This window comes from Sinocyclocheilus anshuiensis, unplaced genomic scaffold (genome assembly GCF_001515605.1).
Source record: "Sinocyclocheilus anshuiensis isolate Anshui unplaced genomic scaffold, SAMN03320099.WGS_v1.1 scaffold168, whole genome shotgun sequence".
Taxonomy (NCBI): Eukaryota; Metazoa; Chordata; class Actinopteri; order Cypriniformes; family Cyprinidae; genus Sinocyclocheilus; species Sinocyclocheilus anshuiensis.
In genome coordinates this window covers 211557-228451 of record NW_015557060.1, presented here as the reverse complement: position 1 = coordinate 228451, position 16895 = coordinate 211557, and the positions used below count along the sequence as shown (strand labels likewise).

Here is a 16895-nt window from a genome sequence, read left to right as displayed (position 1 = left end):
GAACTTTTTCCCCCGTCGAAAAAGATGAAGTCTGCAGTATTGAAATTTTTCGGGTAACATAGACTAACCATGTTCCATACACAATGATATTCCGTACAGATGACGTTTTAGCGCTGATCGCTAAATAAATACTTCCAGGTCGTTCATAATCTATATATCTGTGTCATCTTCATTTCTTCCTCTTTCACCCCCGATCAAGACAGAGACCCACCCACCATTTGTTTCAGTGTTGAAATAAATACTATTTGGCTTGCTACTGTGGCAGATAACATGGCTAATTAACTAGCTAACGTCAACTAGTTTGCTCCCTCACGTTAACGTTACTTCACAGAGCGAGGAATAACAGACTAAAGTACTACGTTTCTGCGATTTAGTACAATAATTAAATTTAGCTGGTATCACGTCTATACTTTTAAGCTTCCTGCCATTGTTTACATCTGCTCAAAATCACGACATTTAAAAAACAAACAAACTGCTGGCTCTCAGGTGTCTTTGCCACTGTTTGAGTGTTGCACGGAGAAAGACTGTGTGTGTGTTTGTGTGTGTGTCGCGCTCTCTCTTTCCTTATGTGTGAATGTGCACACATCCTCGTACCTCACCGCTCCAAACTTAATCCAGGAAAGGTGAACATTCCTGGATCATAACTTGGACTGAAAGAGGAATGTGTAGAAAGTGAGCATGTCTCCAAAAACCTTGTTGAGCTGCAGGTTTAATGACTGCATTTTATTTTAATTTAAATTTTTTATTTTTTTTTACAGAAAATTATTTATGTATGTTCTGATTATTGTTGAGCTGCAGGTTTATGCCCACTTAAGTGACTACACTTAATTTAATTATGAATAATTCAATTATTTATTTTAGTTATTTAGCCTGGCATGTTTATAGAGTGTTCCAAAATCTTCTATGTTTCTTAAAAATAAAATGTATTGTGTTCAGTGGGAAAAAAAGACATTTAAAAATAACATATTTTAGAGCTGTAATCGTGATACCGTGATATTTTTATCTAAGGTTAACATACCGTCAGAATCTCATACCGGCCCATGCCTAGACCAAACCCTGCCTGACTGTAGCCAAAAAAAACAACAACTTGGCATTTCCATGGTACTTTTTGGTGTATTTTTTTTGGAGATGCAATGCATTTTTCTTCCTTAAAAATAGCTTTATATCCTAATTTTATTATTTGAGCAAATCTTAACCAGCCACTTAATTTGGTTAGTAGTTTTACAATGATAGTGCATAAAAACAGCCTGAATCAATTTCTAGTACTTTTGTATAGTAAAGGTCAAACACAGATATGAATATGATGATTGTCAAATAACAAATAGCCTGAAATTGTAATAGAGTTAGTTGTGAATTAATGTTGAAAAGTTTGTGCTCATATGGTAGTAAAGGGTGAATGTTCAGTGTTAAGATGTTTGATTATTATTTTTGTATTTTTTAAAATGGGTAAATTAGATAACCAAGAACATACAGTGCTCATCTGTAATATGATTCTTGTCAACAGCAATATTTGTTAGGGTTAATATTTATTCATTTGAGTTTCTCTGCTTGGACTGGCCTGCCTTTTCTTATGTTGTGATTTCTCATATTATACCCTCACCCTATATATTCTCACTTCACTCCCTATACCTCAGTTGGCTGTTTGCACTCTGTAGAAAAGTTGCTCTTGAGATGTTTAAGTGTGCTTCAGCCCTTAATTAGAGTTGGACAAGCCACAACGTTTGCACAGGATGTCAGCCAAATGAATGTGAAATTGGCAGTGTCTTTTCAAAATTGTGGTCATGTGTTGGCCTGTTGCAGAAAGCACACTCTTATCTTGTTCCTTTTCCTTCAAATTTTTTTTCTGGTGTACAAATAAAGGTGGGTTTTAGAGCTGCACGATTAATCGAATGCGATTGTCATGCACATCTTGTCAGTAAAGCTGGTTCTGTAATCAGTAGTAAATCTCCATCACCTGCTTTCAGATGGAGCAGCATTTAATACACAGAGCCGTAGTTCTCTGACGAGCTATGCGAAAAAAATTTGCAGACAATATAATCGTACGATTATGAAATAGAAGAAATTGTTCGCGATAATGACAGCTGTTTGCGTAGCTTCTCAGTGAACTACGGCTCTGTGTAGTAAATGCTGCTCCATCTGAAAGCACGTGAAAATACCACATTTAATAACATGTTTTTACTCCAAACTCACTTCATAACGTACAGCCGAGTGTTTGAAATAAATCCTTCTGTGAGATGATGTGGCTTCTTACACAGAATAAGGCACATAATATTTCATAGTATTCTAAACAGTGATAAAGGCTGTGTTGATTAGCATTGCATTATATAATGAAAATTATAATAATAAGAACTCAGATAAACCATATATTGACATAGTCGAGTGTTTGTTAGTCACATTGAATCAATGAAAACAGTTAAATCTTCTGTTTATTCAGCAACCGCTAAATGGATTTCCTGGGTTCTTCTGTGGGGCGTATTTGGAGTTTCAGCGCGAGAGCGCCCTCTGGCCTTCGGATGGGGATTTACTACTAATCACAGAACCGTGCTTCACTGAAAGATACGCATGACAATCGCAGCTTCTGTCTAATCGCGATTTCATTTCGATTTATCGTGCAGCCCTAGTGGGTTTGACCCTAGAGTAATGTGTAAATAATTGAATTACATTAGTACCACAACTTGTGACTCAAAAACAGGTTTGCTTTACTTCATGCAAGTCAATGTATTTCCTCAATTGGATATTTATTGAAAATAGAGAAGCTATACAAGCACAGATGATACTGTGCCTTTGTTGTCTCTTTTTCCCCCCACACAGTAATGCTCATTTTTAAATAACTGTTGCCTAGAGACCCCGATTAATGGAAACCGATATGAAAAGGTCATTTGAAACTGTGAGCAGTTAGTTGTTTCCCTTTACGGCATTTATGGAAGGAGGGTTGGTGGGGGTTGGAGGAGGAATGCAACCTTCTGCTGCAGTGTCATTATCTTGGCCTGTCATTGGCTGCTCAAGGCAGCCTGCTGTTTGCTGCTGTAGCATAGGGGCAAAGGTCAAGTATGATGTCAGCCTTATGATGCAAGCCAGTGCACGCAGTAGGACAAGTTGTTTACACTTAGTTAGTGGACACCTGTGATGTCACACAAACTTAGGAAAACACCTCTATAGACATTAGTCATTTTGTAAGTTAATATTGAATAGAGACCAGGGATTTCACATTTTCAAGAATTTGAAAGGTACTGGCTGATCAGCTGTGATGTCCATGTTTCTTTGAAAATGTTCAAATCTTACAAATTGTCATTTTATTGGTTGAAAGTGTAACATGATCTGTATCTGGTTTTCTTGTGTTCACAGGTATGGCCTCACAAGTCTTGGTCTATCCACCACATGTTTTTCAAACTCAGACAAGTGCCTTTTGTAGTGTGAAGAAACTCAAAGTTGAGCCCAGTAACTGTGTTTACCATGAGAGGGCCTACCCACAGACTTACTTGAATGGTAGAACCCTTGGCATTGCTTACCCGTCAAAAATCACCGCTTCGTTTAAGACACAAGATTCTGTGATCGGCAGACATCGCGGGCAGGAGTTACCATTGCAGACGGCTGCTGTACGCGGTGTGCGACGTCAGCATACCACCACAGCAGCACAGCAGCAAAAAGGGGGTGTCGCCTCTCAGGATAAGGAGCCGGAGCACCAGGAAAAAGGAAAGGGTTGCAGCAGTGGAGCTACAGGGGCAGTTGGAAGGGGTAGGGGAGAGGGAAGCGACAGTCAAGAAGGAGGAGGTGGAGGACAGGGTGAAGGTGACGAAGGTGGTGGAGGAGAGGACGAGGGTGACCGGGAAGACTGTGGAGTTTTTAACTTGCAAGACAGCTCCCACAGATGTGGGCTGAAACGTAAGTGCGGGGAGCTGGAGAACTTGGGGAGCACCATGCAGATTGTAGAGGACCGGTCAATGTTACCTGCAATGTTGCAATCAAATTTGGGAAACCCACCAGTTGCGGTCCCAGCGGCAGTCGGTGTAGGGCCTGCAAAGCAAGGTGGAAATTCCGGAAACGGGGATGGAGACTACCAGTTGGTGCAGCATGAGTTGCTTTGCTCTTTGAAGAACACCTACGAGGTCTTAGACTTCCTCGGCCGTGGTACTTTCGGCCAGGTGGTGAAATGCTGGAAACGAGGCACCAATGAGATTGTGGCGTTGAAGATCCTGAAGAATCATCCATCATATGCACGACAGGGCCAGATTGAAGTAGGAATCCTGGCACGCCTCAGCAGCGAGAATGCAGATGAGCATAATCTGGTGCGAGCTTTCGAGTGTTTCCAGCACCGCAGCCACACCTGCCTCGTGTTTGAGATGCTGGAGCAAAACCTGTATGACTTCCTCAAGCAGAACAAATTCAGTCCGCTACCTCTGAAGGTGATCCGTCCCATTCTTCAGCAGGTGGCCACGGCGCTAAAAAAGCTAAAGGGCATGAGACTGATCCACGCGGACCTGAAGCCTGAGAACATCATGCTGGTGGACCCTGTACGGCAACCCTACCGTGTGAAAGTCATAGACTTTGGCTCAGCCAGTCACGTCTCCAAAGCCGTCTGCTCGACGTACCTCCAGTCGCGGTACTACAGGTATGTACAAACTAAAGACTTGAGACAAGAGTTGATTGTCACCTGAAATTGTTTTGATTAGAGGTTGACCGATTGATCGGTTTTGGTCATTTTTGAACGATCTCTGCTAAGCTGCAGCTAAAAGTGCTACTGCCAAACCCGGAGATCGGCTGAATGGATTCGAAAACGGTAAAACTCAACTGTTTAACTCTAGGGGAGTTGGACAATGAGCCTATTTTCAAAAATAGTGGCGTGTTCCTTTAAGCACGTAATTCCTTCTCACTAATTGATCACTGAAAACATTCTAAAATCTATCTGTATATGTTATACAACTAAAATCCTTGTGGAATTACCAGTCAGGAAACACTGCTGATGTAAAACAATTTCCCTTGTGTTCAAAATCTACACTGACCCTGTAGAAATATTTGACCCCACAATGCAACAGGCAGGGGCTAAACCATTTTTGTCACATTGCCATGGGAAAGGAAGTGATTTTTTGAGTACTTTTTACAATAGGCTAAGCACAAGTGGTAATGGGTGAGTTTTTAGAGCACAGTTGCGTATAAAATTAAATACATTTTGAATGCAGGAAACTTTTGTAAATATAGTGTTGCTCTCAGTTTGGATGTTGAAATGGTAACTAAGTTTGTTTATTTTTGTTGAAGGATTATCATGCTCCATCTTATTTCCTGAATGCATCAAAGGAAATGCCTTGAATGTCACCTTGATAGAGTGCCAAAATTAAAAATGTAGACAAAGAAATAACTTTGACATTTACTTTTGTACAGTTCTGTTTGAAATCATGCCTGTGATGGGTAACAAATCTGCTATAATAATTTGGGTAACCTTGATCTCCTGTTACGGTCTGGTAACAAACCCCCATCCATCTGTTTGTTTCTTCACTCCAACTATCTTTTGTTTCATGCAAAGAATAAATGCTGGCATGTTCATATAGAGTTTTAAAGTATTGATTACTAGGAGTACATTTAGCAAATAGTGTCCATTTATCATCTCTAAATAAAACATGGTTGGTTTTGCTATTTTAATTTAATTTTGAGTAACTCTTGGCAATTTGATTAAGTCCAAAAGGAGAAATCGTGACTAGTGATTCATTCGTCACACTGAAAAGGGTCAGGCATTGTGGGACACATTTCATGCCCTGAGTTCTAGTTGAATTGCACATTTCGACAAATATAGTAGGTCATCCAGATATTCCATGTATACAAACAATTTATATACTCTGCACAGTGCATGCTACTGAAATGTGCAATGTAGTATAATATTCTGAATAGCTGTTATATGCAAATTTTAAAGTTAGTGTTCTTAAAGGGGTCATATGATGCGATTTCAAGTTTTCCTTTCTCTGTGCGCGAGCGAGCGAGCGAGCGAGAGAGAGAGAGAGAGAGAGAGAAAGAGAGAGAGAGCGCGGGAAAGAGAGAGAGAGAGAGAGAGAAAGAGAGAGAGAGCGCGGGAAAGAGAGAGAGAGAAAGAGAGAGAGAAAGAGAGAGAGAGCGCGGGAAAGAGAGAAAGTGAGAGAGCGAGAGACAGTGAAAGAGAGAGAAAGAGAGAGAGAGTGAAAGCATGTCAACATATTCTGTTACACCAAATACACAAAATAATGATTTTTAAAAAAGCATCATATGAACCCTTTAATGCTTGTAAGTATGAATTAATTTTATAAGCACTACAGTTATGGTAGTAAAAAAAATTATTTGGGGAGGTTTCTGAAATTTGGTTGATTTGACGCAGAATGACCCAATTGTAAACATGATTTAATAGTTGCATGACTGTTATAGCATCTGCAGGTGCTGTATTCTGCTATCTAGGTGTAGGTTGTCATCTTTGGAATCTTATTTTCAGCCATGTCTCTAAGTAAGTGAAACATGCCCATGCTACTAGAAATCATGTCCATCTCAGATTTCAGAGTACACTAGTTGGGTGGGGGGTACCAAAAATACCAAAAGTAATTTTGGTAGCTGAAGTTCCCAGATTTTTTTTGTTAAAAACATAACTATAAACACATACAATTCATTTACTGAACAAACTGAAACTTTTACAGTATAAAACTGTGTAATTTACAATCAAGAAAATATGAATGTAAACCAGTAAATTCAGCAATGTGCACTACTACTAAAATCTGTTCTGTGCCTTTAACATATAATGACAACCATCTAGGGCTGGGCGATATAGCTAAAAAAATGTATCAACGATATAATGTTTCATATCGTTCGGTATCGATAATTATTGACATTTTTTATAACCTTTTTTAAAACAAAGAGCAATGGGAAAAAAAAAAACGTTTAAATGTAGCAACTGTATTTTTAAATTAACCCAATTTGAGACAAACAACAAATATTTTTTTGTTTTACAGTCAAACACAAAATAAAAATTAAACAAATATCTAATTTCTAATGTTTTATATGCAGATTAAATAGGTCTTTATTGTATAGGTCTAATTGGCGCAATGAGCAAAATAATGCAGCGCATTTAAATTGTCAACGCAAGGAAGTAACTTTATAAAAACGTGTAATACGTCTAAATTAACTCGTATAAATCAAATATTATTTCGTAAATTGCATGAACAATTATGAACAAAACAGCATCATGTATTTATGCATTGCTTAATCCAAAGAGCCGAAGCACCATTCACACAGATTGCATTTAAAAACATATGAGACGCAGTGAAAAGGAATAAACCTCCACAAATGTGTGACGTGTTTTCTAAAAGTTTAAGCTGTTTTAACTTTGCATGGCTTTCTATACATCTCTTGTGTGAGACGCGAGTGCAGCGGTCGCATTTGTCAGTCTAGAAAATGCGCTGAATATGCGTTCTGTGTGAATGGCTTGGTTTTGGTTTTAACCTAATAAAGATCTTCTACGCATTGAGCTACTATATTTCTCTAATATTTTGAATGAATAACGCAGAAACTGCTCGTTTTGTGGGCTAGACTTATAAAACATTAAAATGCAACAACATCACTTACATCATCATCACCGCATCTCGCGCTGCACTAGTGACGCTCCCAGACGCACACCTAACATTTTGATTTTCACAATCTCCTCATCACAGGTAGGCACAGCACTCAATTCAGCATGTGTTCGTGTTCGTGTTTGTGTGTGTGGTCTGCGTAACTCATAGCACGTGCCTATATCGTGTGCTATATCGAACATTTTTTCTATCGTTATCAAAGAGGGTGTACCATTGATAAATATCGATACCATTTTATCGCCCAGGCCTACAACCATCATAATAATGCAGGTGGGAAAGGAGAAAGCCACATGAAGAATCAAAGTTCATTACAAGCAGCTTTTCCACAAGCCAAAGTATATACTAATTTACAAGGTGCACAGATCCATTCAAGCAAACACAAAACACTATCATGGTAACACACAACACTTAAATGATGCGATAAACATTCATTAAACAACTGATTTTAGCAAATGGCTGCAATATAACAAAGAGTGAAAAATTGAAGGGGGTCTGAATACTTTCCGTACCCACTGTATGCAACATAAAACCCTAATGTACAAAATGATAACAAAAACTATCAAGAAACATGATTATTTAAACAAAATTCTATCAAATGTGGAGTGTAATGCAGTGAACTGTGGGAATATCAGTTTACAGTTTTTGACTATAAATTATACGTTGATTTGTTCTTTTTTACTTCTAAAAACTGTAAAGTTAACAGAATTTTACTGTAAAATACACTTTTTTTCCTCCATCTGTCTCCAACCTCTAAACCCAAACCTGCCCATGTCACGTGAAAGTGATCCATGCTCACCCCCGTTTTTGCTGCTCTAGGGAGAGTTCTCTCAAACTCACAGCGGGGGCTGAGCACTGGAGACCGCTGCCTAAAATTAGTTGATGGGAGGACGGCCAACTCAGTTTGACTTCTATAGATGGTGAAGTGCGCTGGCAGTCAAAGTGAAGTAAGGCAGAGCAAAATACTACAGATCACTTTAGCACTCAGTCAAGGTCACTGTCTTCCAGCGTCAGCTGTTTTGTTGCTTTTAGAAGTGGGAATATAGATAGACAGGAGTTTAAAAAGAGGGTGTGTTCCAGCAATCCCAGAAATTTAGTCCCACACCTTTTGTTAAAAATGCAACCGGAATTTTATGAAAATAGCAAGCAATCAAATTAATTTGTCTGCAGTTTAAATGCTTATGATAATAAGAATACTTTTTTCAAATAAGCTCCAGAAAGGATGAAAAAGTGGCTAATATTATCATTTAGACATGACATAACATTCCTTTAATGTTAAGTGGTGAACAACATTTCTGGAGCCACTGTTTGAGGTACAGATCAGGCTCTTGTCATATTGATGGTTTTTCCATCATTTGGCATGAATGAACATGGACTTGGTATCTTTCTGACCCTGCTCTGTTTGAGTTGGAAACTTTGCCTCATCAATCATTTAACTGCTAACGTTGGCAACATCGCAAACAAGGGCAATCAAATTCTGTCCTGTAAGAGGAACAAGTATATTGTCTTTATATTCTTCGTTCACTGTCATTTCATTTATATTTTATATGAAGGGTCTTATTTCTCCTGACACCATCTGCTCCCCTCTTTCTATGACTTTGAATAGGTTTTTAAATTTCTCTAAATGTCTGATCAAGTATAACCAATCTTGTGCATTTTAACTTTGTGCATGTGAGTAACTTTAAAAAAAAGGCAGAAAAAAAACATTCCAGACTTACCAGTCACAGTGTAGTATATCAAGGATTCTTGGTCTTGTTGTCAAGGCCTGTTTGAGATGTTATCAAAGATCAGCTCTCACCAAGGACAGAGGCAAAAAGTAGCATTGTTTCTGTTAAAGCAACTATGTAATATCGCACTCTGTTACCACAAGCTTGTACAGCTGTTATTAATACTTCAATAACACAAAGGGCCTATAAGAATCACTGGACCATGGGGCTGCTGTGTTTGAAAGTGAGGGATAGATATGAAGAAAAGAATAATTGGTGGATTGCAAGACTATGGGCGGTGAACCATGGTCCCTCTAGGGGGGTCGGGTACTTGCCTTCCAGAAGAAAGAAAGATTTGAAAGCAAAATTAAGACATCCAAACCCATTTCAGGGACTGGATTGAAAAAAAGTAAGTCTTTACATTTGCTTGTACCATAATTTTAAAGTGAATTCAAAGCCTCTCCTTAATTGTGTTAGTGTCTCTATCCATATTACGTTAATGTTGTTATTGTTATTATCATACCTAAGACAGTAATGTTACTGTTGAAATCCAACTGCACTGTAAAATAAATGTAAATGAAACATGGATATTTCATTTATAATACTGTCTTCATTTCATCATTATTTTGGTGGAAAACTGCAGTTTCTGTGAAAACAGATGCACAAATGAGCAATGTCATACGAGTAGCCATGAGATATGGCTGTATATCGACACGGCTGTGATTCGGCCGTAGGCATGAGGCAGAGTGCCGTAGGTAATCACAGCATGCCGATATACAACCATATCTCACGGCTACTCATGTGATGTTGCATTTATACAGCAGTTCGACATCACAAGTGTGTAAATGCATAAGAAACAACAACGGTGTGTCTAAAAACCCTCTTTCTCAAGTTGACAGTTTAACAGCCGAGCCCAAGCCTCTGTTACTAATTCGAAAACATCACTTTAGAACTAGTAATGAAGGAACGTTGAATTGCTTAATTAAAAGCTTATTGTATTGCTGTATTAAAAGCTGTGTGTTATGTAGAGTATTATGTGAAAGAGATGGTCTGAGCGAGTGTGATTACCTGCGTCTGATACAGCATTCATTCTTCAGCAATCAATCTCATATTCACAATAAAACATTAGTTTGAATGTCCGCTGAGGAAAGCAATATATTTGTCGTACTATCCTTTCATCTGTTAAGGGTGATTTCTGATGACAGTGCTGCTAACTGCATTTGCTGGGGGAGTTAGTGTATTTTTGTAGACATATTTTTAAACTACAATCATCCAACCTAAAGGTTTCGTCACCCAGTGTATTTGTGTTTTACAATTTATAATGTTGTTGATTCATATTTATATTGTGAGGAAGATACTTAAAAAAAAAAACTTTCAAACTCTGAATTGAATTAATTTTAACTAAAAAGGACAAGTAAACAGTAAGAAATAAAATAAGAATAGATTAATGACAGGCAATGGCACAAACAAATGCACAAACATATTACATGAATACTCATCAAGACGGGCACTTTGACATATTTTTGTATGTATTTGGCCGTTTACGCGCAATAAGGCATGCGCTCTCAGATGCGTCTCTATGTGCGCGTGAGGCGGCTCACAGAAAGGGTCTCACGGTCACAGAGTGCGCAAGTACTGAATTGAGCACTTGAATGTTTAAAATTGTAAGACTCAAAAGCACTTGCAAATGATACATTCCGTCATCTGTCGCGACCATCTTTCACGTTGAAATATTTGCAGGAATTTCCCGCGTTACAAGTGCGGAAACTGCGGGAATCAGTAGAACTATGCGCGATCTCGCGCCAAAATTCAAGCCCTGAACAATGTTAAAGGGATGAATTTGACCATTTGTTTTTGGGAATCACAACAAAAGGGGGTTTGATGTTGTTCAATGTTTCAGTCATTCATCTAATATTAAATATTATAGCCTGTTTAACTATTTGTTTATGTAAATAGGTTAAAATTAGAATGTATTCTGCTTTATAAGAGAGTGGCCATTTTATAATATTTATATTTTGCATAGAGTGGTGCTTTAAATTTGAAAGATATAATTTCCTGTTTTGCTCGGACTACTACTTGTCTCTTCACTCAGCTTAACTTGTTTGAACTCTACTAACTCGACTGGGAACAGTCTGCAACATGTTATTAAATTTACTTGGAGTGTCCTTTAATTCAGCATACTGTAAGTAAACCAGATGTTAGGACTTTATGAGAATCCCTCCCACAAGGTCACAGAGTTAGGAATTCACCCCCCTCACTCTGGGATTCTTTATTAGTCTTTGTTTAGTTGCACTTCCCAGAAGTGGTCTCTAAAGAGAGCTATGATGTGACTCAGAAATATCCAGCTTATTTTCCTTCATCACTGTTTCACGTGGTATTCTAAAACAAATGAATTATAATAAGTTTCAATAAGTTCAATCTTAAGGAAGGACCCCCACTTCAGATTGCCTTCCTGTGATTAAGGTGTTTTCTGTCTGTTCACTTGATCTGAGCAGGTTTCCTCAGTTTGCGTATGGAGTTCATGTTGGACAAGTGTTATGTTCAGCTGTTTGCTGACAGAAGGCCATGCTGGAGACATGAAGGGTATGTTTGTCACTTACCTTGGCTCAAATATCGAAGGCCTTGTTTACCACAAGAGTACTGTTTTACTTGGATTTGCTCAGATGCAGTAGATCTGGATTTGGTTTGATTTTCAAGATATGATTCATCTCCAGGTGTTTTTAGATATGTTATTGCCTTTGTTTGTTTTTCTTAATCTTAATGTATGAAGATCCCTGCCTGCTTTCTGGAAACTTTATAGATATACAATCTTGAGGATGTCTTGTTTAGGAATGTCTTTTCTGTACACTTGCACTGAATAGCTGGGAATTTCCTCCAGTCTCTACAGAATGCTTTCCCGGCAGGACTGCCGTCTAGTTCCAACCTGTCTGCGACACCGTAATATCAAGCAGTAGGTTTCATATTGCATTTTTTTGTGTGTAATTGCATCACAACATCTTCAAACTTCCAAGGATTTGTTGCGTCTTCTTACTACGTCAATGGTTTTAAGGTTTATCTTTTGGGGGAGGGGGGTTATACATGACCATGATGGTGTTTGATGTAAAATCTGATGTTCTTCAGTATCCTCAGGTAATACGGCTCCAGATGAGAGTTCCTATTAGCACGCCATTCCTTACTCCTCTAAATATAGTAACATTGCTTTCAAAAGCTTGAGCTTTGTGGAAAGGTAGCCTTGCTCTGTGATAGAGTTTAGGTGTTATGTGGTTGTTAATTTGAGATCCTAAATTTGACAGAGCTTCTCTGGTTGCTTGTTACTGTCATCCTTGGTGACATTGTAACATTTATTTTTGTTTTTACCAAGAGAAAACTTGACATTAGCACGATCATGAACATTTCCTTGAAGTTTACAGACCTACACAAGGTCAGTGCCACCCAGCTACTTATCAGGGAACACTCTAAAGTAACTCATGGGTGTTTGCTTTCTCAGATTGCACACTAAGTCCACAATTATGAGAGAGGGACAAAATAACAGCGGTGGAGTGAGACCTGTAATCCTCTCTATAAACCAATGACTGCATAACGGGAAGGCTCTTAAACTGGTTTAACTTACTGTTCACTTTTGAAGTATGAGTTCAGACAAAATGAAAATTTCGTCATTTCTTCACCCTCATGCTGTTCCAAAGATGTATAACTTTGTTATGAAGTGGTTTGTTCTGTGTTGATATTCAATTAATATATAATAAATGTTCAATAATAAAAGGTGACTTGACTGGACCACCATTGTTTGATTACTCATTTATTATTTATTACTCCACTGTTTTATTTATCAGACTACAGTAAATATTCTGAGAACAGACCCACAGGTGTTGTGTAGATATGGTATGGCAGATGCGTGTTTGTGTCCCACTCTTGGGTTAAAGAAAAGGAACCCTGTGAGGCAAGAGGATATTTTTAATGCCAATGCAAAAATAGTTGGGCACTGATGGCATCATATAAGCCATACTATATTGTAACTAGGGATGTAACGATTAACCGCGAGCCGGTTGAAAATCGATTCAAATATGTGACGATTCAAATCGGTTGAGATGCTAAACAAATCGCGATTCATTTAGGTGTAGGAGTTTATATGAATGTATGTCTGAGGGGAACTTACGGTCTTTAGAAAAGTTTAGATGGTATTTTTTCTTTTCATCTTGCCTCTGTATAATGCATATTAAAGTTCATAAGTTCAGCGCTGCTTTGTTTACAGCGGAAAACAAGGAAATGCTTTAAGCGCCAGCTGCTGGCAGAGAGTGAATCTGCGTCTCATTCAGCTCATCCGCTGTTTCATGCAGATATTTTTATGTATAGTTTCAGAAAAAAGTCAAACCATTTTGTTTTTGCTTCAAATTTCTAAATTATACAATCTAATTTAGATTAAAAACTGCTCATGTTGCATGTATGCAGCATCTTTGTTTGGATCAAGATTAAAATGCAGTGGTTGCCTCTCATTTTAAATGGAAAGAGCACAGACAAAGCCTTAGTTTGTTTATATGAAGAGATTTCTTTTATTTGTGTTACTTATTTATTTGATTTCAAATCAAATTTCAATGTAGTTTTGTTATTTACATTTACATTATATTTAAATTTGGTCATTTAGCAGACGCTTTTATCCAAAGCGACTTACAAATGAGGACAATAGAAGCAATCAAAACCAACAAAAGAGCAGTAATATGCAAGTGCTATATTAGTATATTATTATAGTGTTATATTTCAATTTCACAAAGAAATGTGCAGCATTTTGTCCAAGCAATAATAAAAGGACACATTTAATTTATAATTTGTCTTAAATCTAATTTTGTTAAAAAAAGAAAAATGAATCGAATCGAATAGAATCGAATCGTGAATCGAATCGAATCGTGAGTTGAGTGAATCGTTACATCCCTAATTGTAACTGTAAGTGCATGGAGCTGATTTTAGATTAGCATTTGGGTTGAGTTTTCTGTTATGACATGCATGTTATCCAGAGTTATTTCAGGTTTAAACATGCAGTCTCTGTTGCCAACCTATTGATTCTAATTAAAAATGGTGCATTTTTAGAATTTATAAAAAAAAAATAATAATAATGTAGTTCAAATACTACATAACATTTCATGTTTTATTTTGTAATATGTTACCATGGCATTTTGGCTGATACCTTGGAGCCTGATTGGTTTGTTGGGACAGCAGTTATACGTAGACATTGTATATGGACACATTGTGTTAATTTAAAATGCAGTGTGTGGCCAATAATGAATAATGTCTTTTGTTAGGTTAATTTATAATTATTGTAGTGTAGGGGTGGGCGATGTGGCAAAAATATCATATCACAATTTTTTTTAGAAAATTATCTGTTTTATCTTTGTCATTATTTTATATTTGTTATTAAAAAAAGAACAAAAATACACATTACAAATACACATATTATACAAATAAAACAAACAGTGCTTTATTTTCAGGTACAATAGGTGAATTTAGCAGGAGCATTCAAGAAATTGAATGAACAAATATAAAAAATAAAACACTATATAGATTGATTCCTATTAAAGCAACTGTATTAAAGTTTTCAGTCAAGAGTAGTGAGTGATTTTTCTCTTTGTGTTTTGTTGTTTTATTAACATTAATGGAATAGTTCACCCAAAAATAAAAAATCTGTCATCTTTGTCAAATCTGTCATAGTGTTTTATTTTTATACCATCATTTACTCACTCAAATTTTGTTTTAAACCTGAATCAGTTTCTTTCTTCTGTTGAACATAAAGAATGTGTTTTGAAGAATGTGGAAAACCAAACAGTTGCTGGTCCCCAGTGACTTCCATAGTATTTTTTTTCCTACTATCAAATTAAAAGTGGACCAGCAACTGTTTGATTACCCACAGTCTTCAAAATATCTTATTTTGTGTTCAGCACAAGAAAGAAATTAATACAGGTTTGGGACAACATGAAAGTAAAAAAATAACAGAAATTTAAATTTAGTGTAACTATCCCTTTAATGACAGTCGGCAGCATGTTTAGTACTGTCCCTTTAAGACCTGCATGCATCTAAGGCCCTGTCCACATGAACGCGGTTATTTTCAAAACCGCAGCTTTTTCTGTGCGGTTTGGCCGTTCATCCACATGCAAACACAGCACCAGGTCACTGAAACCGAACATTTTTGAAAACTCCTGCCAGGTTGAAGATTTTGAAAAACTGGTTGCAGTGTTATTGTGTAGACAGCGAAACCGGAGTTTTTGGCTTGTGACGTCGGAGCATGTGCTGTTATCTCCGCCTACTGGAAACTTTTTCAGGCTTCTGATTGGCCAACATGGCTTTACGGTTGAGATTATATCGCCACCTGTTGGTTTGGCATGCTCTTGACTGTGCTTCATAGCATGTGTTTGCGTTTTCATGTGGACGGAGATTTCTTTTAAAATCGGAAGAAGGAAAAACTGTTTATAAAAATACCCGTGTACGTGTGGACATGGCCTAATACACAGGCACGTGTCTGTTTTTTTCTTTATTAATTGACTTTATTAATCCCAAAGGGAAATTCACATGTCACAGCAAAGCTCACCACACAATAGATAGATAAAATAAATAAGTAAAAAAATAAATAAAAATACTGCACAATACTGTATTTCATTCGGCCCCCCTTGTTTCAAGCATCAAGTACGCACTACACCATGTTATACAAAATACAAATAAAATGTTTTATCAGTCATCTAATATGACATTGATTATATAATCTAATGGCTGTCGGTAAAAATGACTTTTTATATTGTTCCTTATAACACCGGGGCTGAATTAATCTTGAGTTAAAAGAGCTCACACAGGCTTGAACTGTTTCATGAAGAGGATGACAATCTTGGTTCATTATACTGACCAATTTATCAGTCATTCTATCCTTTGCTATGACATCAATAGTGGGCACTCAACCGTTTACTTTCATTTTAGACATAACCAACTGAGTCTATATGTAAACCTTGTGTGTTTTGACAGTATTAGTGCGAAAGCTAACTTAGTTCAGTAGTAATCAGGCACTGTTTGACAGGCTTTTTAGTGTGCGCGCTTCAGGTGTAGGCGCTCAAAAGAAACGCACGTCAGAACAGCACGTGAATTAAATGTTTAACCGGCAAGGCTTTAAAGCGCATGAAAATAATTAGGGCTGTGTATCACCAGCAAAGTCACGATACGATACGCATCACGATACAGGACTGCACTGAATTTCACTTCAGCAGAATTTAGTAAAACAGCTGTTTATTAAACACTGCCATTTCTAACAATTGGCAGAGCAGGCAGTTGACCTCTGCATTATGAAGGGCCTCCATAACTGTACCATAGTACAATATAGGTAATGGCATATGTTTCTTGTTTACATTGGGCACTCCCCACCAGGTCAGTATATTCTGATTGTTTGCATCTTGTTTTTAAGCCCATAAATAATAATGTACTCGTTCTAATAAATTTGTTATGTACTCATTCTAATATATTAAAGGGGTCATAGGATGCTACATGCACTTTTACAAGTTGTTTGAACTGAAATGTGTGTTTGCAGTGTGTGTACGCAACCACCCTATAATGATAAAAATCCACCCAGTGTTTTTTTTTTTAATCTGGT

The 16895-nt window shown here is 37.4% G+C and overlaps 1 protein-coding gene across 2 annotated transcripts in view; it reads left to right on the top strand.

The window, feature by feature from the left end:
- Positions 1 to 16895, top strand: part of LOC107676485 (homeodomain-interacting protein kinase 3-like) — a 64679-nt gene that overhangs the window by 8618 nt on the left and 39166 nt on the right. For both annotated transcript variants that reach the window (XM_016471038.1, XM_016471037.1), the window contains exon 2: positions 3346 to 4609. In XM_016471038.1, the coding sequence (XP_016326524.1) occupies positions 3348 to 4609 (1262 nt within the window). In that variant the 5' untranslated portion in view covers positions 3346 to 3347. The remainder of the gene's footprint in view (positions 1 to 3345; positions 4610 to 16895) is intronic.